Below are 26,429 nucleotides of genomic sequence, written 5' to 3' on the forward strand. Positions count from 1 at the left end.
TATTTCTTATTGTGGCCTATGAGGCCCTTCAAGGTCTAGGCCTAACCTCTGCCTCCTCTTCCCACCCCACCCACTACACTCCTCTCTGAAACCCAGGGATTGACTGGGAAGGGATGGGAGAGAACCTTCTGGAGTGATGGTGATGTTCTGATTCAAGATAAGGATTTTGGCGGCACGGGCCTGCACATTTGTCAGAATTCCTCTAACAATGTGCTTAAGTTTTGTGCATTTCAGCATATGTAAATTTTACCTGAAGAGGAAAAACTAAATAAATATGCATTTCAACTTACTTTGAAATGCATTGAAAAGGCAAGAAGGAGTGATGGATAGATGGATGGAAAGGTGGGTAAATACTTGATAAAGCAAGTTGAGTAAGATGTTAATTAATTTAGAATCTAGGTGATGGGGCCAGGCACGGTGGCTCATGCCTGTAATCCCAGCACTTTGAGAGGCCAAGGCAGGCAGATGGCTTGAGTACAGGAGTTCGAGACCAGCCTAGGCAACAGGGCGAAATCCTATCTCTACAAAAAAAAATTAGCCAGGCGTGGTGGCACATGCCCCTAGTCCCAACTACTCAGGAGGCTGAGGTGGGAGGATCACCTGAGCCACAGAAGTCGAGGCTGAAGCGAGCCAAGATTGCACCACTGCACTCCAGGCTGGGCCATGGGAGTGAGACCCTGTGTCCAAAGATAAAATAAAAATAGAGCTGGGCACGGTGGCTCACCCCTGTAATCCCAGCATTTTGGGAGGCCAAGGCAGTTGAATCACTTGAGGCCAGGAGTTCAAGACCAGCCTGGCCAACATGGTGAAACCCCATCTCTACTAAAAATACAAAAATTAGCCAGGCATGGTGGTGGACACCTGTAATCCCAGCTACTCAGGAGGCTGAGGCAGGAGAATCGCTTGAACCTGGGAGGTGAAGGTTGCAGTGAGCCCAGATCACACCACTGCACTCCAGCCTGGGTGACAAAGTGAGACTCTGTCTCAAAAATAATAATAATAATCATACAAACAGAATCTAGGTGATGGGTATATATGAGTGTTCACTGTAAGGTTATTTTAACTTCTCTATGTTTTAAATAATTCATTTTAAACATCTGTGCAAAAGTAAAAATAAAAAATTGGGAAAGTGTTGAGTCAGCAAAGGAATTTGGATTGGATTGATTGGTTGGAGGAACCAAGAAGAAATGAATTGCTCTGGGACTTTCCACAGAAACCACAACCGCTTCCCTGCAGCATAGAGCTGGCCCCCAGGAACAAACTGTGCCAGCTCTCAAGTCTCAGTTCTCAAGAAAGCCTGTCAGGAAAAAAGTGCAGAGCAGAGAAAGAGACAGCACCCTTGCTTCTCAGAAATCCTGTGATGAACAGATCTGCCTAACATCTGAAGTCATGCACTATTCATTCGACAAACTATAATTGAAACCCTCCTCTGTGCCCAGCCCTGAGCTGTGTGTGTGGCACTGACAACATAGCCCCAGCCCTTCCCTCAGGAGACTCTAAGTCCAGGGGCAGAGACAGACACATCTTCCAGTGTTATGGTTTGGCTCCATGTCCCCACCCAAATCTCATCTCAAATTGTAATCCCCAGGTGTGAGGGAATGACCTGGTGGGAGGTGATTGGATCATGGGGACGGTTTCTCACATGCTGTTTTTGTGCTAATGAGGGAGGTTTCACGAGATCCGTTGGTTTAAAAGTGGCAATTTCCCTTGCACTCTCTCTCTCTCTCTCTCTGTCTCTCTCTCTCTTTCTCTGCTGCCGCCATGTAAGACATGCTTTACTTCCCCTTGACCTTCTGCCATAATTGTAAGTTCCTGAGTCCTCCTCAGCCATGCAGAATTGTGAGTCAATTAAACCTCTTTTCAGTCCAGGTGCAGTGGTTCATACCTGTACTCCCAGCACTTTGGGAGGCCAAAGCAGGCAGATCATCTGAGGTCAGGAGTTCAAGACCATCCTGGCCAACATGGTGAAACCCCATCTCTCCTGAAAATGCAAAAATTAGCCAGGCATGGTGGCGGACACCTGTAACCTCAGCTACTTGGGAGGCTGAGGCAGGAGAATTGCTTGAACCCGGGAGGTGGAGGTTATACTGAGCCAACTTCTCTCCACTGCACTCTAGCCTGGACAACAGAGTAAGACCTTATATATAAAAAAAAAAAAAAGAAAGAAAATTAAAGGCCGGGCATGATGGCTCATGTCTGTAATCCCAGCATTTTGGGAGGCTGAGCCAGGCAGATCATGAGGTCAGGAGTTCAAGATCAGCCTGACCAACATGGTGAAACCCTGTCTCTACTAAAAAATACAGAAATTAGCTGGGCATGGTGGCACACGCCTGTAATCCCAGCTACTCAGGAGGCTGAGGCAGGAGAATCACTTGAATCCGGGAGGCGGAGGTTGCAATGAGCCGAGATTGTGCCACTGCACTCCAGCCTGGGCAACAGAGCAAGACTGTGTCTCAAAAAAAATAATAAATGAAAAAAAATAAAAACCTCTTTCTTTATCAATTACCCAGCCTCAGGTAGAATCTTTATAGCAGTGTGAGAATGGACCAATACATCCAGATAGCAACAATCCCAAGTGATCAAAACAATAATGGGGGAAGCCCCAAATGAGGCATGTGACCCAGACTGGTGGTCAGGAAAGCTACCTGATGGAGAGGACATCCAAGCTGAGTCTTAAAGAAAGAGTAGGTGTCAGCCAGGTAGAGATGGAAGGACAACGGAAAAGCATTCCAGGCAGAAGGAACAGCAACTGCAAAGGCCTGGGAGTGAGCAGAAGAGTTTGATGCTCAAACTTTTCTGAACTGAACTTTTCTGAACTGAAAAGTTCAGTGTCATTGGAATGTGAAAGGAAGCAAAGGGTAGGGAGGGGTTAAAGGCAAGCATGCAGCAGTCACCAGTTCCTGTGTGGGCTTGTAAGCCATGGTAGGGCATTGGAATCTTAGCCTGCGAGTGCTGGGGAGTCACAACAGGGTTATAGTCAGTGGGAGGACTTCACCAGTTTGTAAATGATTCCAATTGCAAAACAAGGGAAGGAGATGAGGGAATGTATCGGTCAGGATTGGCTAAGTTATGCTGCAGTGACAAACAGCTCCAGAATTCAGTGACTCAAAACAACAAAGGTTGGCTGGGTGCAGTGGCTTACGTCTGGAATCCCAGAACTTTCAGAGGCCAAGGAGGGAGAACTGCTCGAGGCCAGGAGTTCAAGACCAGCCTGAGCAACATAGTGAGATTCCATCTCTTCAAAAAAAACTTTTAAAAATTACCTGGGCACGGTGTGCACACCTGTAGTCCCATCTACTCAGAAGCCTGAGACAGGAGGATCTCTTGAGCCCAGGAGTTCAAGGTTACCATGAGCTGTGATCACACCACTGCACTCCAGCCTGGGTGACAAAGCAAGACCCCATCTCAAAAGAAAAATAAATAAATTTTAAAAATAAATTTTCTGGCCAGGCACGGTGGTGCATGATTGTAATCCCAGCACTTTGAAAGGCCGAGGTGGGAGAATCTTTTGAGCTCAGAAGCTCGAGACCAGCCTGGGTAACATGGCAAAACCCCATCTCTACAAAAAAAAATACAAAAATTAGCCAGGTATGGTGGAACATGCCTGTAGTCCCAGCTACTCAGGAGGCTGGGGTGGGAGGATTGCTTGAGCCCAGGAGGTGGAGGCTGCAGTGAGCTGTGATCGCACCAGTGTACTCCAGCCTGGGTGACAGAACGAGAACATGTCTCAAAAAAAAAATTTTTTTTCTAGCAACCACATTTTTTAATTTAATTATTTTTGAGATGGAGTCTTGCTCTTGTCACCCAGGCTGGAGTGCAATGGTGCAATCTTGACTCATTGCAATCTCTGCCTCCCAGGTTCAAGTGATTCTCCTGCCTCAGCCTTCCAAGTAGCTGGGATTACAGGTGCGCACCACCGCGCCTGGCTAATTTTTGTATTTTAGTAGAGACCGGGTTTCACCATGTTGGGCAGGCTGGTCTCGAACTCCTGACCTCGAGTGATCCGACTGCCTCGGCCTCCCAAAGTGCTGGGATTACAGGTGTGAGCCACCACACCCAGCCATTGCCATTTTATAGATGAGAAAACTGAGGCACAGAAAGAGGATGGGGCTTGTCCAAAGTCACAAGCTAGAGCAGGAGCAGGGATTTGAACCCCAGCCATCGGGCTCCTTGCAAGGAGAGCAGAGATGGGTTCCTACATGGTCATTCCTTGGGCTGGGTGAGTGTGAGCCCTTGGTGGTCCAATCCTACTCCCCCCAGAGCTCTCAGTAAAGAGAGAATGCTAGTGATTCCTGAGAATACTGACGGGAAAACCCACAGTTGGTCCCAAGAACGACGGTGTGGGTGGGAGTGAAGAGATGTGGGAAAAGATTTTCCTCTTTCTTGCCACAGATTGCCAGGGAGTTGGAAAAATCCCCTTGCACTATGGGCTATAGACTAGTGGCTGTCACTGCTGCCGGATTCTTCATCACTGGAAAAGCAGAAAGTTGGGGTGAGTTCCCTGTGAAGTCCCAGACCAGGAGGATGGATGTAGGACGAGGGCCTCTCTTTGTTCTTGCTTTTTGTTTGTTTGGTTTGGTTTGGTTTTTGTGGGGTTTTTTGTTTTGTTTTGTTTCTGAGACAAGGTCTTGCTCTGTCACCCAGGCTGGAGTGCAATGTCATGATCACAGCTCACTGCAGCCTCAACCTCCCGGGGATCAAGCGATCCTCCCACCCCAGCCTCCTGAGTAGCTGGGATTACAGGCGCGTGCCACCACACGCCTGGCTAACTTTTGTACTTTTTTGTAGAGACGAGGTTTCACCATGTTGTCCAGACTGGTCTAGAACTCCTGGGCTCAAGCGATCCTCCCACCTCGGCCTCCCAAAGTGCTAGAATTACAGGTGTGAGCCGCCGTGCCTGGCCAGGAGAGCCTCTCTTCAACAAGCATCTCCAGTGTGCCAGGCTCTGGAAGGAGAACTCTAGTCTCTCATTTTATGACCCTCCCTTTCCAAATGGGGAAACTGAGGCTCAGAGGAGACATGTGACTCATCCAACATCACACAGAGGGGAAGGATGGAAAAGTTTCCTCCCACCCCCATCCCATGGCCACCCAATTCCCTTTCCAGAGGCAATGGTATTTATTGCCTTGTGGGTATTTCTTGACAGTTCTAGGCATATACAAGCATTTACACACACATTTTTTTTTTTTTACACAATAGTGGTACACTGTTCTGTATCTTATCTCTTATTTTACTTAACATTATTTTCAAGATCTTTCCACATTAATACAAATAGATGTGCCTGGTTTTATTTATTTTATTTAATTAATTAATTTATTTTTGAGACAGAGTCTCACTCTGTCACCTAGGCTAGAGTGCAGTGGCGTGATCTTGGCTCACTGCAACCTCCACCTCCTGGGTTCAAGCGATTCTCCTGCCTTAGCCTCCCAAGTAGCTGGGATTACAGGCACCCACCACCACGCCCAGCTACTTTTTGTATTTTTAGTAGAGAGGGGGTTTCGGCCATATTGGCCAGGATGGTCTTGAACTCCTGACCTCAGGTGATCCACCCGCCTCGGCCTCCCAAAGTGCTGGGATTACAAGCATGAACCACTGCGCCTAGCTCATTTTATTTTTATAATGCCCATAAAGCATCAAACTGTGTGAGCACACCATCGTAAGCATAACCAGTTCCCTCCTGATAAACATTTAGGTTATTCCTAATGTTTTGTTATTCCAAACACTACTGCAATTAACATCCTTGGGCAGACCTGACACCAGCCACAGGCGTCCATGTCTACATGTGAGATAAATTCCTGAGAGAAAAACCTGCCAAGTCAGGAGCGATCTGCATTTGTCATTTAGAGAGACGTTTCCAAATTGCACCCCAATTTCCCTCCCCTGCAACTGATTGACCAACCATTTCTCAAAAGGGCTTTTTGAGCTGTCTCTCTTGCTGTCTCTGTATTTTTTTAATGTTTGACAGCAAGAAGATAGTCATGTCTTGCTTATGTAATTAAAATTAAACAAGCCCTTCGTTAAAAACACACAAACCCAGGAAGAAGAGAAACCAGCAAGGCCAGTTCAGGCAGATCCACCCTGCCCCTTGTCACACCTGCCTTGTCCCCAGCAAGCCCTGAAAAAGAGGCTGAAATCAATTTCTCACACATGGACCTCAGACATCAAACCTTGGAAAAAATACAGGAAAGAGATTTTGTATCTTTCCCCCTCTGTGGCTTTTCATACGGCTAAACCCTCTCACTCTCTCTTCCCTTTCTTTCTCCTCGTCCTTTTTCTTCTTTCTCTCACTTCTGTTTTGGTGAGCTGTCATTAAAAACACTTTAAAGCCGTGTCCAGTCTAATAAGTTATACAGAATCTGGCTGTGTGTGTGTGTGTGTGTGTGTGTGTGTGTGTCTGTGTGTGTGTGAGAGAGAGAGACAGAGTCTCACTCTGTCACCCAGGCTGGAGTGCAGTGGTACAATCACAGCTCACTGCAGCCTCCACCTCCCGGGTTCAAGTGATTCTCCTGCCTCAGCCTCCCAAGTAGCTGGGATTATAGGCGCGCGCCACCAAGCCTGGCTGATTTTTTTTTTTTTTTTTTTTGAGACAGAGTCTCACTCTGTCACCCAGGTTGGAGTGCAATGGCACAATCTTGGCTCACTGCAAGCTCCGCCTCCCAGGTTCAAGCGATTCTTCTGCCTCAGCCTCCTGAGTAGCTGGGACTACAGGAGTCCGCCACCACGTCCAGCTAATTTTTGTATTTTTAGTAGAGACAGGGTTTTACCATATTGGCCAGACTGGTCTTGAACTCCTGACCTAAGGTGATCCGCCCGCCTCGACCTCCCAAAGTGCTGGGATTACAGGCGTGAGCCACCATGCCCAGCCGATTTTGTTGCATTTTTAGTAGAGATGGGCTTTCGCCATATTGGCCAGACTGGTCTCAAACTCCTGACTTCAAGAGATCCACCCGCCTCGGCCTCACAAAGTGTTGCGATTATGGGTATGAGCCACCACACCTGGCCAGAATCTGGTATTTTTAACAGAAAGCAGAGCTAGGAGCTTAGAAGTAGAAACTAGATGAGCAAAACAATTGATTTTATTTGAAACACATTAAGCTCTTCTTTTCTCTTCTCCTCCTGAACACAAGCAAGTAGCTGTCTGGAAGGAGGTTGGAGGGGTTGCGGTGGGGGAGCGGGAGTCTCAGGGCCCATAATGGGTTTCAGAGGCCAAGATGGGTAAGGATCCTCCCAAGAAGATGGGCAGGGTGGACAGTGAGAGCTGCAAAAGATTGGCTACTTTCAGGGGGATGGATCCACTAAGTAAATATATTGCCAGCCCGGTCAACATAGCGAATTCCCATCTCTACTAAAAATACAAAAATTAGCCGGGCGTGGTGGTGTGCACCTGCAGTCCCAGCTACTCGTGAGGCTGAGGCAGGAGAATTGCTTGAACCTGGGAGGCAGAAGTTGCAGTGAGCCAAGATCACGCCACTGCACTCCAGCCTGGGCAACAGAGTGAGACTCCATCTCAAACAACAACAGAAAAAACATTGGAAGCCAGATTTCTTTTTTTTTTTTGAGACAGTGTCTTGCTTTGTCACCCAGGCTGGAGTGCAGTGGCACCATCATGGTTCACTGCAACCTCGGCCTCCAGGGTTCAAGCGATCCTCCCACCTCAGCATCCCCAAGTAGCTGGGACTACAGGCGTGTGCCACCACACCTGGCTAATTTTTAATGTATTTTTCTTAGAGACGAGGTTGCCCAGGATGGTCTTAAATTCCTGGACTCAAGGGATCCGCCTGCCTCAGCCTCCCAAAATGCTGGGATTACAGGCATGAGCCACCGCGCCCAGCTGAGTGGTAGGGATTTTGAGCTGGGGTGAATGGAGATTGTAGGTCATTTGCATTTTTAATCGGCTTTACCCAGAAGAGAAGGCAACTTTCTTCTGTCTTCATGACAGGAGGTATTTTACAACTGAGAGCTGAGTCATATACCAAAGTTAGGCTCTCACCTTCCTGGGGGAGATAGGAGTGCTATTTCCTTTTATGTTTACATTTCAAAAAGATAGTTTCCTGGGTCCTTGTCACTCACCCCTGTAATCCCAGCATTTTGAGAAGCCAAGGCAGGAAGATAGCTTGACCCCAGTTCAAGATCAGCCTGGGCAACATAGTGAGACTCCATTTCCTGGGCTATCAACTGGCAAGATACTTTTTTTTTTTTTTTTTTGAGACAGAGTGTCATTTTGTCGCCCCCAGGCTGGAGTGCAATGGCGTGATCTTGGCTCGCTGCAACCTCCGCCGCCCAGGTTGAAGCGATTCTCCTGCCTCAGCCTCCTGAGTAGCTGGGATTACAGGCACTTGCCACCACACCTGGCTAATTTTTGTGTTTTTAGTAGAGACAGGGTTTCAACATGTTGGTCAGGCTGGTCTTGAACTCCTGACCTCGTGATCCTCCCGCCTTGGCCTCCCAAAGTACTGGGATTACAGGCGTGAGCCACCGCGCCCGGCCAAGACTTTTAAAGAGGTTTATATCCATCTCAAATGGACAAAGAAATAATTTACAATGACAAGTTTTCTCAAGTAAATGCTCTAAGAAAAGGGAGGTAAGGGGCCTCTGGTTAGACCCTCTGGATTCTGAGGGCCTAGAGGCAGGAGGAAGCCTGTCAAAGTTTAGTCAAGCTGAGGGAAACATTATGGCAGTGTTGGTACACTCTGTAAAGCTGACCTGCCCGTGTTCAAATCTGAGCTCCACTGCTTAATAGCTGAGTGACGTGGGGCAAGTTTCTTAACCTCTCTAGCCCTGATTTCCCCATCTTGTAAAATGCAGGTGATTAACACTTACTTCATAGGATGGTTTTGTAGATTAAATATATTAATCCAAGTACAGCGCTTAATACAGTACCTGGCACATAATAAATGTATTATTTGCTGTGGGTAATTACTTCATCATTCTGAGCCTCAGTTTCCCCAATCATCCCATCTGAAAATATGTGGAAAAGTCAATGAGATGATGGCTGTAAACTGATAGCATAGACTTGGCATCTAGTAAGACTGTCTTTAATCACTAACACAGCTGGGCACGGTGCCTCACATCTGTAATCCCAGCGCTTGAGAGACAGAGGCAGGAGGATCATCTGAGCCCAGGAGTTCGAGACCAGCCTGGGTAACATAGTGAGATGCCAATCTCTACAATACAAATAAAAGTTAAATTAAAATTTAAAAATCTCTGCCGGGCATGGTGACTCACGCCTGTAATCCCAGTACTTTGGGAGGCCAAGGTGGGTGGATCACCTGAGGTCAGGAGTTCGAGACCAGCCTGACCAACATGGAGAAACCCCATCTCTACTAAAAATATAAAATTAGCCAGGCATGGTGGCACATGCCTGTAATCCCAGCTACTCGGGAGGCTGAGGCAGGAGAATCGCTTGAACCTGGGAGGGGAGGTTGTGGCGAGCTGAGATTGTGCCATTGCACTCCAGCCTGGGTAACAACAGCAAAACTCCATTTCAAAAAAAAAAAAAAAGAAAAATCATTAATACTCCCAACACTACATTTACCATCACTGATGTTTCCCTCTATACATGTATTACAATATATGTGTTTCAGAATAAGAGCTCATACTCTTATTGATGTTCTATTTTGTTGCTATTCTCCTTATTTGCTATTATTTTGTTGTTACCTCACACTACTCCCCATTATCAATAGTAATATTGGCTATCAATAGCAATATTGGCAATATACTGTTATGATCTCACTATTCCCCACATCTGATCCTCCTCCCATCAAGCAGTCGCAAAGCCTACCAGGAACTCTCTCATTCCCAAACCAGGCTTTTCCCCTCCAGTGCCTCTAGGGCCAGGCCTTCATCTGATTGGAAGGAGATGGAGGTGGGGCTCAAGCCCCAGGTCCCCAACATCAAGCAAAGACCAACAGCAGCACCCCCGGGTCCTACGGACAAGTGGGACACAGTAGGTAAGCCCAGTTAATGACTTTTTTTTTTGAGACGGAGTTTCACTCTTTGCCCAGGCTGGAGTGCAGTGGCGTGATCTCGGCTCACCGCAACCTCCACCTCCTGGGTTCAAGCGATTCTCCCGCCTCAGCCTCCCGAGTAGCTGGGATTACAGGCATGTGCCACCATGCCCAGCTAATTTTGTATTTTTAGTAGAGACAGGGTTTCTCCATGTTGGTCAGGCTGGTCTCGGACTCCGGACCTCAGGTGATCCAGCTGCCTCTGCCTCCCAAAGTGCTGGCATTACAGGCATGAGCCACTGCACCCAGGCTTAATGACTCTTAGTAAACCAGATGAGGCCGGGTGCAGTGGCTCCTGCCTGTAATCCCAACACTTTGGGAGGCCAAGGCAGGAGGACTGGGCATCATAGCAAGACCTCGTCTCTACAAAAAATAAAATTAGCCAAGTATGATGGGATAAGCCTGTAGTCCCAGCTACTTGGGAGCCTGAGGCAGAAGTTAGAGGTTGCAGTGAGCTATGATTGGGCCACTGCAGTCCAGTTTGGGTGAACAGAGACCCCGTCTCTAAAACAATGCAGACGGCTGGCTGGATGACAAGGCGGGTGGAGCCTAGGGAGGGTACATAAACTCATTAGACAAAGCTCTCTATTCCCTGGCATTGCTAAAAGCCCCATTCGCCCCTCCATGCTGCTTAATGGTTTTGCCCGGTCTCCCCCTCACCAGTGGGACCACCCACATGCAGGCTAGACCCAGGAGATTAAAGTTCAACCGTGACTTCCCCCAGGACTGCGGCTCTAGGTCCCATATCTCTCCCGTTAAAGGCTTTATGATGCTCACCCTAGCTCAGCTAGAGAGGTTATTGCGAGAAACAAGGTGGAAGTGACTCCTTTAAAGCACTATACAAAGTAATTAAATCTTTATTGAGGCATTTATGTGCCAGAAACTGATCACACACAGACGTAAGGCACGGTCCCTGCCCTCGAGGAGCTCACAGTCTAGTAAGGAAGACATATGGGGAACCGATTCCCCAAAGATGGGGGGAGTAGGGGAGGCAGTGCTTAGAGTGGGGAGCCATTGTCCCACCCACCCCACGCTCCAAAGTCCAGGCTCGCTAGGAGAAAGTGAGTAGGAAGCTTAGCATCCTCTTTCTCACCTTCCCCGTGACAGCTGACTTCTCTCACTCTGTCCTAACATCACAAGAGGACAAGCGGAGAGACAAGGATGAGAAGGATACAGGAGCTGTCCTCAAAAAGCTAGAACACCCCTGGCAGAATATATACAACGGTATTTTATTTCCCAAAGCCGCAAACCAGCGCAGCAGAAGCTGGGGATACTGGGGAATGTTGGAAAAACAGGGGCTGGGCCAGCCCAGTCCAGTGGTGGGAACAGGAAGTGATGAGAAGAGGGGTACCCAGGGCCAGAGAAGTAGGTGAGAGGGAAATTTCCAGGTGGAGAAGCTCACAGTAGGACACCAGCAGCCACGGCCAACAGAAGGGCTGCCAATCCAGCTGTGGGAGCCACACAGCCTTTATTATGGGGCTGCTGGGGCCCCCCTTTTGCAGGATACTGCCCTGAATTGCTGCGGTCCTGGTGGCCAGCAGCGCCTCCAGTCAACCTGGGCTCCTCATCCCGGGAGGCCTCGTGTTCTACTCCCTGTCTCGGAGTCTGACTGGTTGGCGCTGGCATGGGTTTGGTGGTGGATGTGGGTCTCACTGGGGCCGAGGTAGAAGTGGTGACAGATGTGGTTGAGGCCACAGATATGGTTGAGGCCACAGTCGTGGGCTCTGGAGGGGGCAGCCGGACAAGGGGTGGGATTCGAGGGGAGAAGTAGGTCTTGTTGCGGAGGTCAGAGTTACAGCGGGACCCCTGGCAACAGGAGCCACTGAGCGTAAACCCTGGGCCTGTTACTCCATCCCGAGTGCAGAATTCATCCTGGACACAGCCCCGGACAGGCAAGGACACAGTCACATTAGCTGCAGGAAGGAGACACAGATAGGTCAGTGGCTGGAGGGAGAGAGGTTGACATGGCCAGAACAAAACTTAGAGGCATCAGACAAGAACAGAGAACCTGACCGGGCGTGGTGGCTCACGCCTGTAATCCCAGCACTTTGGGAAGCCGAGGCAGGTGGATCACTGGGCAACAGAGTGAGACTCTGTCTTGCAAAAAAAAAAAAAAAAAAAGAACAGAGAACCCCCAAAATGAGACAGAAAGTCTCTGCATCCATTAATCCCAAAATCTCAACTCAGGTCCTACTATGAGAAACAGACAGACTCACTGTCTTTGGCACATGGTGGATTAACATTTTCCATTGTGCTTTGAATGGAAATGTGTGTAGGCTGAACCAAAAGTAGGGTTTAAAACAAAGGCTTAGACTGAGATACAAGACCTCTCACAAGACCACAGTGCAGAACAAACTTCCTCTACAACCCTCTCGCCATTATCCCCTTAGCCTTCACCCTGGCTTTTACCTCCCCATCAGAATTTAGTCTTAGAGTCAGAGTTACATCTCCACACCAGGCTCAGTGGTTCACGGCTGTAATCCCAGCACTCTGGGAGACCTAGGCAGGGGGATCTCTTAGCCCAAGAGTTCAATACCAGCCTGGGTAACATGGCAAGACCCCACTGTTACCAAAAATAAAAGGAACCAGTCGTGGCGGTGCACCCTGTAGTCCCAGCTACTTGGGAGGCTGAGGCGGGAGGACTGCTTGAGCCCAAGAGGTAGAGGCTGCAGTGAGCTATGATTGCGCCACTACACTCCAGGCTAGGCGATAGAGCAAGATGCTGTCTTTAAAAAAAAATAGTAATAATAAAATGAAAAAGAACTACATCTTCCATAGCATAACTGGCAGGGGATGGGATTTGAAGAACTTCATTTTCCATGGTTACATTTCTCAATAGTCTGGGACAGGCGGGGGACCCCTTGAGTTTTAAGGGCTAAGAACTAGAGATTCCCCGCAGTGCCTGGGCAGAAGCTTAGAGGCTTAAATACCTCTTAAGTACCTGGCAGCCCTCTATGGAAATGCATTTCCCTCCAAAACACTCTGGGACAAAGCATCACTATCCCCACACTATTAATATGTTGGGGGAAGGGACTGCATTTTCCATGATGCCCTACGATACAAGCACTTAGGCCCCACGATTCCCAGAATGCGTCGCAGGTGAAGGAAACGCTTTGGGTAAAGGGCTCCCTACCGCCCAGGGTGCTTCAGAAGCGCTACCACAACTCCCGTAGGTCCCGTGCTCCGGGGCTCCCTCACCTGCCGTCAAGGTGACGTTGCCGTCGAAGCAGCCCTTGTAGACATGATCGCTGGCGTTGTAGCAGCTCACGACCGGCGGCGATGTACCCTGGCACGCCTCCCGGCTCAGGCCCACACAGCTGTAGCACTCCACGCCGTTGGGCGGGTATGCACTCTCATTACCTGCGAGGGGAGCCGAGAGGAAGAAAAGGTGTCAAAAAGGTTCGGGAACCGCAGCTCGTCCTCTAGCCCCGCCCCTAAGGCCTGGCCCCCGCACTATCGATGACCCCGCCTACTAGTAGCCCCGCCCCAGCGCGCAACCTCGCGGCGCCTACAGCCAGAAAGTCCCTCCTGCTGCCTCTTGGCCCCGCCCCAGAGTGTGACCCCACCCCCAGCCCAGGTCGAGTACTCCCGCCTCTGCCACGGCTCCACCTCCATCTTGGCAGGCCCGAATGTGGCTCCGCCCCCGCAGCTACGGCCCCGCCCCCACGGACCTGCCGGGTCGAGCGCCCGCGAGGTGAGGTTGAGCTTGGCGTTGCAGCGATCCTGAGCGCATTGCTGCAGCTGGATGAACGCCAGAAGCCCATGAAGATCCAGGCCGCGGTCATTCTTGCCGGGGAGTCCCGAACCGCAACCCCGCACTGCCAGCGAGAATTGTCCGTGGACTAGGGAGAGGGACAAGGGCGGGATTAGCTGTGGGCGTGGTCTCAGATGGGGCGTGGCCCAGAGTTGGGTAGGGTCTGGGAGGGGCGGGGCCTCAAATAGGCCAACACCACAGGACCGACAGGCAGGAATTGGCGGATGGACGCCCCCAAAGAGCCGCTCAGAGCGGAAAGAACGACCGAAGCAGGGAGGAGCGGGGTCACGGAACGGGGGCGGAACCTCAAAGAGCTGAGTCGGAGGAGACAGCCTGGTTGACAGGCAGGGATGGGGAGGTCTCATTGGTGGGGCAGAAAAAGTGCATAGGACGTGACCTCGTTCCAAACCCGAGCTCTCCCAGTCCGCCCCACCCAGTTCTCAACTCTCTGCTCCTCGCGCTTGTAATTGTTAATAGAGAAGGCCTGGCCTGCAAGGCTGTGTCGTAGGGTCCCGGCCAGGCTGAAAGGGAGGGGTGGGGCCGCGTTAAAGGGGCGTGGCCAGATCCAGAAAGGACTATAAGGAGGCGGGGCTGGGCCGGAGGAGCCTGCAGTGGTGTGCGTGGTCCAGGGGTCCCCACTCACTGGTCTCCACCGCCCCCACGGCCTCGGTGCAGACGTCCACGCCCGGCGCGCACTTCACTGTCTTCATCTTGTTCGGGGAGCATCCGTCATCTGCTTTCTGCACGCAGCTGTAGCACTCCAGGGCCTGCGCTCCTGGGGGAGCGGAGCCGAATAGACCTGAGCCCTCCTTGCTAAAGCGTCCGCCCCCAAGGAGAAATAGTCCTTCCCATGCTCTCTGTCCCGGGATTAGACAGTCTTATTGCACACACTTTTCCAGGGCAGGAGTAGGGAAAAGCTTTCCACAAATCGAAGCACGGGAATCACTGGACCCTTTTCCTTCACACCCACTATGCCAACTGTGGGCACATCCTTCCGACAGCCCTGTATGCCCACTGTAGGCGATCCCCGCCATGAAGCCCCTCATCCCGGGGTAGGAAGGATATCTCCTCACGGTTTTCTGCTCAGAATGAGAGAACTTTTCCCACAGTGTGTGGGAGAACTTTTCCCACAGTAGACTGTGCTCAGTGAGGGATCCCTTCCCACAGCCCCCTTCTGCTCAAATGAGAGAACACTGCCCACAGCTTCTCTGCCCAGGACAGGGTACACTTTTTTCTTTTTTTTCTTTTTTTTCTTTTTTTTTTTGAGACGGAGTCTCGCTCTGTCGCCAGGCTGGAGTGCAGTGGCGCAATCTTGGCTCACTGCAACCTCCGTCTCCTGGATTCAAACGATTCTCCTGCCTCAGCCTCCCGAGTAGCTGGGACTACAGGCTCGCGCTACCGCGCCCAGCTAATTTTTGTATTTTTAGTAGAGACGGGGTTTCACCATGTTGGCCAGGCTGGTCTCGATCGCTTGACCTCATGATCCGCCCGCCTCGGCCTCCCAAAGTGCTGAGATTACAGGCATGAGCCACCGCGCCCGGCCTAGGAACAGGGGACTTCTTTCTACAGCTTCAGGATAGGAAAATTTTGCCCACAGCTCCCCTTGTCCGTGGTGGGGAACCCTTCCTACGACCCATGGTGGAGGACCCTTCCCTCTGCCTCCCTTGCTCAGGATGGGGGAACTTTGCCCACAGTGCCCTCTGCTTATGTGGGGATCCTTCCCACAGCCTTCTCTGTACGGGGCCAGAGAAGCCTCCTCCCTAAGAGCCCCCACTCTACCCCCTCCACCTCTCCGGGCAGCAGACCCACCTCCGCGAAGCAGCAGCAGCAGCAGCCAGCCTGCAGTCCAGATCATGGCCTGGGCACCTGCTTTCCTGGCGGGGTCCATGGCTCCGTCCTGCTCCCTTGGCGTCCCCCCTGGGTGTGCCGCCTCCGAGCTCGGGCCCTCTTACCTGAGCCCAGGATGAGTAACCTTGCCCCAGGCAACCCCAGCCTTGCCCAACCGGGCCAACTCAGCGTCGGCTGTGGGGCGGGGCCCCGCCCCTAGGCGCGTCATCCACAGGGAGAGCGGTCCCTGCCCTGTGAAGTTGCCAAGGAGGGAAAGGGTGGGAGCTGAGGTTCCCTGACAGCTCGCGGGAGAAAGTCTGTGTGTGTTTGGAGTGGGAGAGTAGTGGGGCTTAAAGACAGGCTGGGGCTACTCGACATTCAGTGTTCGGTAACTGTTAAATGAGCATCTACAGTGTGCCCGGCTTTGGTCTAGGTAATGCTGGAGATGAAGACAGAACCATCGCCTGTCCTGGCAGAGCTCACAGTCTGATGGGGGAGACAGATGCTAATCAAATAATCGTACAAATTGGTGTTTACCAAAGAGACTAAGACACTGAAGGAAAAAGTGTAGTGATACAAGGAGATGTGCAGTCTAGAAGTGGGGGCTGGTCGGTGAGGGCTTCCTTGAGGTTATCTGAGATGCAACCTCAAGGGCATGCAGGATGTAGCCAGCTAGAGCAGGTCAAGAGAGGGACACAGCCCTTTACAAGCAGAGGGAACAGCACGTGGGAGCACCTGGAGGTGGGAGGTAGGATGGACCATTCAAACATGGAAAGGAGAGCAGTGCTCCTGAGCTCAGAAGTCCATGAGAGAAGGGCAGGAACTGAGATGAAAGAGTCAGGCAGAGGCCGAGACACTCAGGGCATTAGAGGCCCCGACAAGAGATTTGGATTAATTTTGAGAATAGTAGAGAACCTTTAAGAGGGTCTAAATGAGCTGGAGGACATAATAGATTTGCTTCCTAATATGATCAACCTGAGAAATAGTGCAGCTAGCCATCAAGAAGTAAATGGAGGCCGGGCGCGGTGGCTCATGCCTGTAATCCCAGCACTTTGGGAGGCCGAGCCGGGTGGATCACTTGAGATCAGGAGTTTGAGACCAGCCTGGGCAACATGGCAAAACCTCATCTCTATTAAAAATAATAATAATAAATTTAAAAAAATTAGCCAGGTGCAGTGGCGTGCACCTGCTGTCCCAGCTACTCAGAAGGGTAGGGCAGGAGAATCACTTGAGCCCAGGAGGTGGAGGTTGCAGTGAGCTGAGATCATGCCACTGCACTCCAGCCTGGGCAACAGAGTGAGACCCTGTCTCAAAAAAAAAATTAAAAATTTTAAAAATTAAAAAAAAGTAAATGGATCTGAGAGTAGGATATATGATTTTAAAAAAGGAAAAAGAAAAAGAAGTGAATGGCAAAAGAGAGTGGTTGGTTCGGCCAATGGAATACTACACAGCAATAGAAAAGATCCAACACCTGATATATGCAGCAACATATCTCAAAAACTTTGTGTTGGGGCCAGGCACAGTGGCTCACACCTGTAACCCTAGCACTTTGAGACACCAAGCTGGGAGGATCACTTGAACCCAGGGGTTTTGAGACCAGCCTGTGCAACATAGTGAGATCCCATCTCATTTTATTTTAAAAAAAGAAAAAACTTGGTGTTGAGTTTAGAAAGCCTTAAACAAACAAACAAAAAAAACATACTGTGTAACTCAATATATATGAAGTTCCAGAACAGACAAAACTAACCAGTGGTGATAGAAATCAGAACACATGTTACCTTTGGGAGGGCATGGCCCCAGAAGGAGCAACAGGGAGGAGCCCCCACGATCTTCATCTAGATGACAGCTGCATGTGTGTACAGATACGTTGAGAATCACTGATTCAGGCCTGTCACTGGACGTATGTTATTCTTCAATAAAAACAAGGTAAAGAATGTCACTGTGGACTCTGTGTAAAAAAGGAAAATGACTCTAGAAGGGGTGAGAGAGAAGGCCAGGAAACCAACAGGGGGCCGTGTAGTTTTCCATGGAAGAAAGAAAAAACAGCCCCTAACAGCTGGGAGTTGGCGTGACACACACAGTGAGGCCATGGAGTTCAACTGCACATAGATAATTTCACAGAGCACCAACCTGGACAAGGCCACACTGCGACAGTAAAGGATCAAGAAAAAAATCAATAGCCTGGGCAACACAGCGAAACCTCGTCTCTACTAAAAATACAAAAAATTAGCTAGGCGTGGGGGTGTGCACCTATAATCCCAGCTACTTGAGAGGCTGAGCTGGGAGAATCACCCGAGCCTGGGAGGTTGAGGCTGCAGTGAGCTGAGATTGCGCCACTGCACTCCAGCTTGGGCAACCAGAGTGAGACCCTGTCTCAAAAAAACAAAAAACAAAGAAAAAAAAAATCAAGACCAATCCATAGCCATGTCTCAACACAGAAACAAACAAGATCATTGTGCAAACCGCAGAATGACTAAGCATCCCCATATCCTGGCTAATATAAATGACTGCTTATATTATATTATAAAGTTACAACTTTAACCTCACTTTATTTCTCCTGCCTCATAAATGAGATTTATGCAAATGCCCAACCACATCATTACTCCTCCTCTGTTTAACAGTATCCAAACTAGAACGAGGTCCCACTTCCTTGCACCATTCCCAAGACCACCACACACAAGCCCAAATCTTAAAATCAATCCTTTCTGGCCAGGTGCTCACACCTGTAATCCCAGCACTTTGGGAGGCCAAGGGGGTGGATCACCTGAGCTCAAGAGTTCGAGACCAGACTGGCCAATGTGGTGAAACTCCGTCTCTACTAAAAATACAAAAAATTAGCTGGGTGTGGTGGCACACACCTGTAATCCCAGTTACTGGGGAGTAGGGGCTGAGGCAGGAGAATCGCTGAACCTAGGAGGCAGAGGTTGCAGTGAGCCGAGATTGCGCCACTGCCCTCCAACCTGGGCGACAGAGCAAGACTTTGACTCAAAAAAAAAAAAATCAATCCGTTCTAACACCCTTTTACTTAGACACCTCACAGTTACCTCATGGTGTGTTTTCTCCCTCATTGCAAGAAGCAATAAACCCAACTTGTTCAACCACAGGTGTGTCCCTGGTGGAGAACATTGACACAGGCCAGAGCGGATGTACTTGGCCAAGGGTGTCCCAAAGGAAAGGTGAAGAGTGGAAAGATCTGAAATATTTTAGGAGGAAGAACAGGTAGGGATTACTGATGGATCCAATGTGAGGGAAGAGGAAGTGGGCGGTGTCCAAGCTAATTCCAGACAGTTCTTGCCATAAACCACATCATGACATTAATAACAATGGTAACAAAAGTCATAATAACAACAGTGACTGCGTATCAAGTGTTTGTTTCCCAGAAACTGTTCTGAACAGGGGGCATGCATTATCTCATTTAATCCTCACCTGTAAGTATGGTTATTAGCATTTATTAACCACCTACTCTGTGCTTAGCACTTTCTGTGAATCCTCTCTGAATGTCACGACAGCTCTGCAAAGAGAGAACTAAGTCTCATTTCACAGATGGGAAAACTGAGACTGGGAGAGGCTTGGAAGTGGCAGAACTGGGATTCGAATCCAGGGCTGTCTCCAAAGGCCCCCATGCCATTTGCCAAAGTCAGAGCCTGGCTTTAGGCCTGAGATTATATTTTGCAATGACCCTTAGTTTTACAGCCAGACAGGCATGCATTTGAATACCAACTCTGCCCCTAATCTGCTGTGTGACTTGATCAAGTGACTCCAATTCTTTCATGTTCAGAGGCTTCCTGTCTAAACAAAGACTATGACAAAAGCACATGCATTCAGTGCTTCCTCTGTGCCAGGCAACTTTCCACACCCTTTACACACAATCCTATGAGAGATTTCTATGATGGTCAATTTACAAATGGGGAAATCGAGGCAGGCATGGGGGGCTTAACAACTTGCTCAGGGTCACAAAGCTAGGAAGTCACAAAGCTAGGAGACAGTATTTGAACTCAGGCAGTCTGGCTTAACTAACAGTACCTATAATTAGGTACATGGGTCCATTGGATATCAGCTGTGAAACTTTGACAATTACTTGGCCCCTGTGTGCCTCAGTGCCCTCATCCTCATCCATAAAATGAGGGTCTTAGTAGTACCCACATCATACTAGGTGCTATACTGCTAGGGCATCAATGTTATATAGATGTGAAATACTATACTGCTAGGGCATCAATGTTAAATATATGTGAAATGATTAAAATAGGGTCAAATTCTAGGAGCTATGAAAGCATTAGTTTTTATTACTAATAATAGGTTAAGGGCCAAGCACAGTGGCTGGTGCCTGTAATCCCAGCATTTTGTGGGGGCTGAGGCGGGCAGATCACTTGAGCCCAGGAGTTTGAGACCAGCCTGGGCAACATGGTGAAACCCTACCTCTATAAAAAATACAAAAAGTAGCCAGGTGTGGTGGTGCACACCTGTAGATCCAACTACTCGGGAGGCCAAGGTGGAAGGATCGCATTGAGCCTGGGAGGTCAAGGCTGCAGTAAGTTGTGATCACGTCACTGTACTCCAGCCTGAGTCACAGAGTGAGACCCTGTCTCAATAATAATAATAATAACTTAAATAGATTGTTAGTATTACTATTATTATTAACAGCACTCACTTCTTGAGCTCCAACCGTGTGCCACACAGGGTGGTCAGCTCTTATACGAGCAATCTTGCCTTGAATTCCTAACGAGGGGGTAGAGAGGAAGATCTCCTTCACAGAGGAAGACTCTGAGACCCAGAGAGAGGAAGGTATCTGTTCAAGTTCACACAGCAAGGGAAGCGGCAGAGTCAGATATCAGACCTGGCTGCAGGGGGCTGGCTCACTGTCTGATGACGAGACAAGCAGCGGTCGTGTTTATAAAGATATTATCTGTTCTCCAGACCCTGTGAGGCACCCCCGTTCCCAACAATGATGAGCACTTCAGTCACCTGGGTGAGGTCACTTGGCATCATGCTGAAGCTGAGAGAGAGAAAGTGAATGACTTCTTGTGAAGTCATTCATTCAGCACTGTCCCCTGCCCCCTCCCCCCGCCCGCCTCCCAGCCTTGGAATCTCAGCCCTGATTCTTGCTTTGCTGTGTGATGCTGCATAAATGCTTTCATCTCTCTGAGCCTCCAAGGTGTCTTTTTTTTTTTTTTTTTTTTGAGAAGGAGTTTCACTCTTGTTTCCCAGGCTGGAGTGCAAATGGCGCAATCTCAGCTCACTGCAACCTCTGTCTCCCAGGTTCAAGCGATTCTCCTACCTCAGCCTCCCGAGTAGCTGGGATTACAGGCATCCACCACCACACTCAGCAAATTTTTTGTATTTTTAGTAGAGATGGAGTTTCGCCATGTTGGTCAGGCTGGTCTCGAACTCCCAACCTCAGGTGATCTGCCTGCCTCGGCCTCTCAAAGTGCTGGGATTACAGGCGTGAGCCACCATGCCGGGCCCAAAGTGTCTTTTTTATAATAAAAGAAGGACTATCTTTCATGGTAGGGTAAGGCAGTGGGCAAAATATCAAGTCTGGAAGTGGACAGACACATTTTAATCCTATCTCTGCCACCCTCTTGCTGTGTAACCTCAAGCAACTCCATCTCCCTCTCTGAACTTCCCCTGAAAACCCCTACCTCCTAAGGGATAGAGCGGGGACCCAGTGAGTGACAGGCAGGGTGAGACTAGCATTATTATTGTGTGCTGCTCTGAAGCAGGAGGCCCTGCAGGTCCCAGCTGTGTGGGAGAGTTTCAGGGAGGAACCCCAACTGGCCAGACCAGAAGAACTAGCATCTCGGGAGGGAGTGGGACCCAGGGTGGAGAGGTACCTCTTGCTCAGGCCTGCCCAGATTCTGGGCGCTGACCCCCACCTGGCCCATGACCAGAGAACAGAAGGAGGTTTGAATGCAGGGCACCACTTAAGCCTGCTGCGTGGTAGGTGGCTGGCTCTTCTAGGTCCTTTGCAGATTTTATGGCAGAGAATCTAGAATCTGGCTCAGGGGAGGCAGTGCGGAGGCAGCTGCCAGCAGTACAGATCACTCCCAGGCCTCAGACAAGCCCAGGACCATATTCACTCTGGATTTCTCGTCTCCCTGTGGCAGACCAGGCTCTGACGCCAGTGAGGTTCCCAGCCTGACTCAGGCCCACTCCCTCTGGGACACACTGTTTGTGACAAGTTAGGGAAGGAGTGGAGTCAGGGATGGGGCTGACTGTATAATTTTCGGGCCCCAGTGCAAAATGAAATTTAGAGACCTGGTTCAAAAGGCAGGAAAAGAGGCTGGGCACGGTGGCTCACGCCTGTAATCCCAGCACTTTGGGAGGCCGAGGTGGGAGGATCACCAGAAATTAGGAGTTCGAGACCAGACTGACCAACATGGTGAAACCCCATTTCTACTAAAAATACAAAAAATTAGCCAGGTGTGGTGGCGTGTGCCTGTAATCCTAGCTACTCCAGAGGCTGAGACAGGAGAATCGCTTGAACCCAGGAGGCAGAGGGTGCAGTGAGCTGAGATCGCACCATTGCACTCCAGCCTGGGCAACAAGAGCGAAACTCCATTCTCACCAAAAAAAAAAAAAAAAAAAAAAAACAGGAAAGAGTGCTGTTAAAGGTACTAAAATAGAAACACTTTTTTTTCCTTTCTTCTGCCTCAATCTTTTTTTTTTTTTTTTTTTTTTGAGACAGTCTCACTCTGCCACCCAGGCTGGCATGCAGCTCACAGCTCACTGCAGCCTCTCTATCTCCCGGACTCAAGCAATCCTCCCACCTCAGCCTCCCAAGTAGCTGCCACTACAGGTGTGTGCCACCATGTCCAGCTAATTTTTAAATTTTTTCTGTAGAAACAGGGTCTTGTTATGTTGCCCAGGCTGGTCTCAAACTCCTGGGCTCAAGTGATCTTCCTGTCTCAGCCTCCCAAAATGCTAGGATTACGGGCATGAGGCACTGCACCTGGCCCTCAGCCTTTCTCTTGACCCCTCATGGTGTTTAATGTTATGTTCCCTTGGGCACAGAGATACTTGTGGGACCAGCACAGATCTTCAAAGGTGGCTAGGGACCCTGCCCCACAACGTGGGCAGCCTGGCTGGGTTCCCCATCCCACCAGATGCCCACCGCCATGTTCCACCCCAAGATACCATGAGGCACAGGTACCCAACCCTGATCTTCTTGTGGTGTGCCTGCAACAGGAATGGAGAGTGCCAGTGATCACAGGGCAGAGTTAAGAAGGGAACAGGCCAGGCACGGTGGCTCAAACCTGTATTCCCAGCATTTTGGGAGGCCCAGGCAGGCGGACCACTTGAGGTCAGGAGTTCAAGACCAGCCTGGCCAACATGTGAAACCCTGTCTCTACTAAAAATACAAAAATTAGCCGGGTGTGGTGGCCAGCGCCTAAAATCCCAGCTACTCAAGAGGCTGAGGCAGGAGAATCGCTTGAACCTGGGAGGCAGAGGTTGCAGTGAGCCGAGATCGCGCCACTGCACTCCAGCCTAGGTGACAGAGTAAGACTCCGTCTCAAGAAAAAAAAGGGGTGGGGACAGGAGTGGAAACTTGTCCCAGAGAGGTGAGGCTGCCTCATCATGCTTTCATTATCTCATTAGTCTTAGCTTACAAAACAGAAATTCAAAGATACATTTACGAATTTCTACACAGTGACCACAGAGCATTAAACCCAAGAGCAGGGCTCTTCTGAACACGGGGAGCTGTCGCCTACATTGGTCAGATGCCCACGAAGCGGGATTCAGTAAGGGACCCAGTTTGCAGAGGGGCTGGGGGATGAACTGATTCAAGAATCCAGATGTCACACACCTGAAGGTAGAGGCCAAGGGACTCCTACAGTCCCAGAGGACGTAGGAATTTGGGTGTCTGCACTCCCAGGACTCAGAGCACTATATCTGGGTCCTCAAGGGAACTTTTTGAGGCAGGAAAGAGCTGTCTCCAGAATGACAGCCTAGAGTGCTCAAGTGGGGGACCCTGGAGGACTGTAGAGGCCCAGAACAGGCACCTGACCCAGCCTAGGGGTCAGGGAGAGCTTCTTGAAGGAACGGGCGCCGTAGATGAGACCTGAAGGATGAAGTCAGCCAAAGGGCTCTGCCTGCCTTGTTCATGACAGTCCCCAGCCCTTAGCATCACTTTCCCATCAGTTTATTCAACCAGCAGATGTTCCCTCCATATGCAGTATGCACCAGGCCCTCTGCTGTACCAAGGGTTCAGTGGTGACCAAGACAGCACTCACTCCCAGGCCAGAGCGGGAGACAGACTCAATAGCAGTGATGATCCCAGGTAGTGAAGGCCATGATGAAAGATGCACAGGATAGAATGATCAGGGCTGGGAATGGGGAGGCACAGGTGGAGCTGTCAGGGCTATAATGAAAAGCCCAGGGCCAGGAGCAGTGGCTCACGCCTGTAATTCCAACACTTTGGGAGGCCGAGACAGGCAGGTCGCTTGAGCCTGGGAGTTGGAGGCTAGCCTGGACTACATGGTGAAACCCCATCTCTACTAAAAATACAAAAAAAAGAAAGCCAGGCGTGGTGTGGTGGTGGGTGCCTGTAATCCCAGCTACTCGGGAGGCTGAGGCAGGAGAATCGTTTGAACCTGAGAGGTGGAGGTTGCAGTGAGCCGAGATTGCACCACTGCACTCCAGCCTGGGCGACAGACTGAGACTCTGTCTCAAAAAAAAAGAAAAGCCCAGAGGAAGCATCTGACCTGCCAGGACAATCAGGGAGGGCTTCCTGGAGAAAGAGACTTAACATAGGAACTAAAAGCTAAATGATGAGCAGGGCTTTTGTGGAATGGGGAGAGGTGCCTAAGCAAAGGGAACAGAACGTACAAAGGCCCAGAGGTGAAAGGGAAGCGAGTTTTGTTTTTTGTTTTTTTTCCACTTTCATGGAATAGGACATGCTCTATGGTGCTGGGAACAGCAGTGACCAGGACAATGCTGGCTCTGCCTCATTGAGCTCCCAGTGCATAAAGGACACAGATCCATCGCCCATGATGACCCAGGGTCCTCAGGGATGGGATGACAGAGCTCAAAAGGGGGTGCCTGACCCAGCCAGGAAAGTCAGTGAGGGCTTCCTGAAGGAGGTGCCAACTGAACTAAGGCTGGAAGAATGAGGTGCAGCTGATTAAGGGAAGGAGGGGGGCCAGGCGTGGTGGCTCACACCTGTAATCTCAGCACCTTGGGAGGCTAAGGTGGGTGGATCACTTAAGTCCAGGAGTTGGAGACCAGCCTGGGCAACACAGTGAGACCCCATCTCTATAAAAATAAATAGATAAAAGAAAAAAAGGGAAGAAAAGGGCAGAGGGAACAACGTAGGCAAAGGCCTAAAGGGGGGAAGCCTAGGAGTTCCTAGAAATTTCCAGCAGCCGGTCAGGCCAGAAAGGGTGGAAACAGAAGGGCCTACAAACTAAAAAAGCAAAACTGCCAAACACTAAGGGGGACATGCCTCTCACCCTCTTCTCCCAGCTATGACCTTAAGAGTTGAAGGCCTCCATTCCTAGAGAGCCGGCTGTGGGACGCGTGGCTCCCAGAGGTACCGATAACTCAGATGTCCTGCCTAGGGGCCAAGGGGCCCCGGATGCCTGGGCTGGAAACCACAGCAGCAATTCCTGTTTTTCCTCCGTATTTAATTCGGTATCACAGGAGCACCAATAAATAGTTTCTTCCCGCCCCTGCAATCTTCCTCCTGCCCCGGGCAGGGCCTTAGGGGCCGGCGATCCCGTCGGGGGCAAGGCACCTGCAACCCAAAACGCAGCAGTTCAGCCCAGCTGAACTGCCGCGCCTGCGGAATTCCCGGGAGAGTTCCAAAGCGGTGCGTCCAAGTTTTCCGGCAGTGGGCGGGGCCTAGGAACGCCCCCGCGCCCCGCGCCGGCGGAGCCTCGAAGGGACTTCCCCCCAAGAGGGCGGGGCCACTCAGGGGGCGTGGTTTTCGTCAGCGGCTGTCACGATGACGTCCATCCAAATGCGCATGGCTTCGGGGCTCGGAGCCACGATGTAGAAAAGGCGTTCGTAGGTTTTGACGCAGAAGGTCAGGCGGGGGTTGGGGCTCTGGAATAAGCAGAAAGTGAGGGTAATTCAGACAAAAGACACCGGCCACAGTCTGGGTGCGAACCCAGCCTTGCTACTTATAGTCTGTGTGGCACTGGATAAGGTACTTAAGTATCTGAATGTCAGTTTCCCTATCTTCCCAAATGATGCCACCTACCTCACTGGGTTATAAGGATTAAATGAATTAACACAAGAAAGTGCTTAAAATTATCATATGTAGAGCGCTATTGATAAATTAGGGGCAAGATAAATTTTTTTTCTTTTTTTTTGAAACTGAGTCTGGCTCTGTCGCCAGGCTGGAGTGCAGTGGCGCAATCTTGGCTCACTGCAACCTCCACCTCTCGAGTTCAAGCGATTCTCCTGCCTCAGCCTCCCGAGTAGCTGGGACTACAGGTGTGTGCCACCACACCCAGCTAATTTTTGTATTTTTAGTACAGACCAGGGTTTCACAGTGTTTGTCAGGATGGTCTCGATCTCTTGACCTCGTGATCCGCCTGCTTCGGCCTCCCAGAGTGCTGGGCTTACAGGCGTGAGCCACTGTGCCAGGCCGAGAAATTTAAAAGTAGGACTTATGACGCCTTCTCTCAGCCTAACTTCTCCTATATTAGAAATACAGGCATTCAAATTCCACCTCCCCAAAATCTAGGTCCCCTTGTACCTGGGAAAAGTTAGTGTCTAGAATCCGTTATTTGAGTACCCACTTGCCAATCCCAAATTGAGTAAATCCCTTATGTCCATAATCTGTTTTTAGCCCTCTCAATAACCCTGATGGAATGGGTTGATGCATACCCATTCTA

At 50.1% G+C, this 26,429-nt stretch overlaps 2 protein-coding genes across 16 annotated transcripts in view; both read right to left on the bottom strand.

Moving 5' to 3' along the window:
• Positions 1-10,848: 10,848 nt before the first annotated feature.
• LYPD3 (LY6/PLAUR domain containing 3) lies at positions 10,849-25,430 on the bottom strand. 3 transcript variants are annotated; one of them, XM_054672810.2, is made up of 6 exons: positions 25,038-25,430; positions 17,367-17,498; positions 14,405-14,536; positions 13,679-13,849; positions 13,206-13,367; positions 10,849-11,920 (listed from the first exon to the last, which is right to left on the bottom strand). In XM_054672810.2, the coding sequence occupies exons 3-6, from the start codon at positions 14,469-14,471 to the stop codon at positions 11,406-11,408; spliced, it is 915 nt and encodes a 304-aa protein (XP_054528785.1). In that variant the 5' UTR covers positions 14,472-14,536; positions 17,367-17,498; positions 25,038-25,430; the 3' UTR covers positions 10,849-11,405. The 3 variants fall into 3 exon arrangements, with proteins under 3 accessions (XP_054528785.1, XP_512715.2, XP_054528784.1); XM_512715.8 differs by lacking the exons at positions 17,367-17,498; positions 25,038-25,430 and adding an exon at positions 15,571-15,729; XM_054672809.2 differs by lacking the exons at positions 14,405-14,536; positions 17,367-17,498; positions 25,038-25,430 and having other exon boundaries at positions 13,679-14,220.
• Positions 25,191-26,429, bottom strand: part of PHLDB3 (pleckstrin homology like domain family B member 3) — a 30,269-nt gene continuing 29,030 nt past the window's right edge. For all 13 annotated transcript variants that reach the window (XM_016936067.4, XM_016936065.4, XM_054672815.2 and 10 more), the window contains one exon: positions 25,191-25,632. In XM_016936067.4, the coding sequence (XP_016791556.3) occupies positions 25,498-25,632 (135 nt within the window). In that variant the 3' untranslated portion in view covers positions 25,191-25,497. The remainder of the gene's footprint in view (positions 25,633-26,429) is intronic.

Source organism: Pan troglodytes, chromosome 20 (genome assembly GCF_028858775.2).
Source record: "Pan troglodytes isolate AG18354 chromosome 20, NHGRI_mPanTro3-v2.0_pri, whole genome shotgun sequence".
In the NCBI taxonomy this organism is placed as follows: domain Eukaryota; kingdom Metazoa; phylum Chordata; class Mammalia; order Primates; family Hominidae; genus Pan; species Pan troglodytes.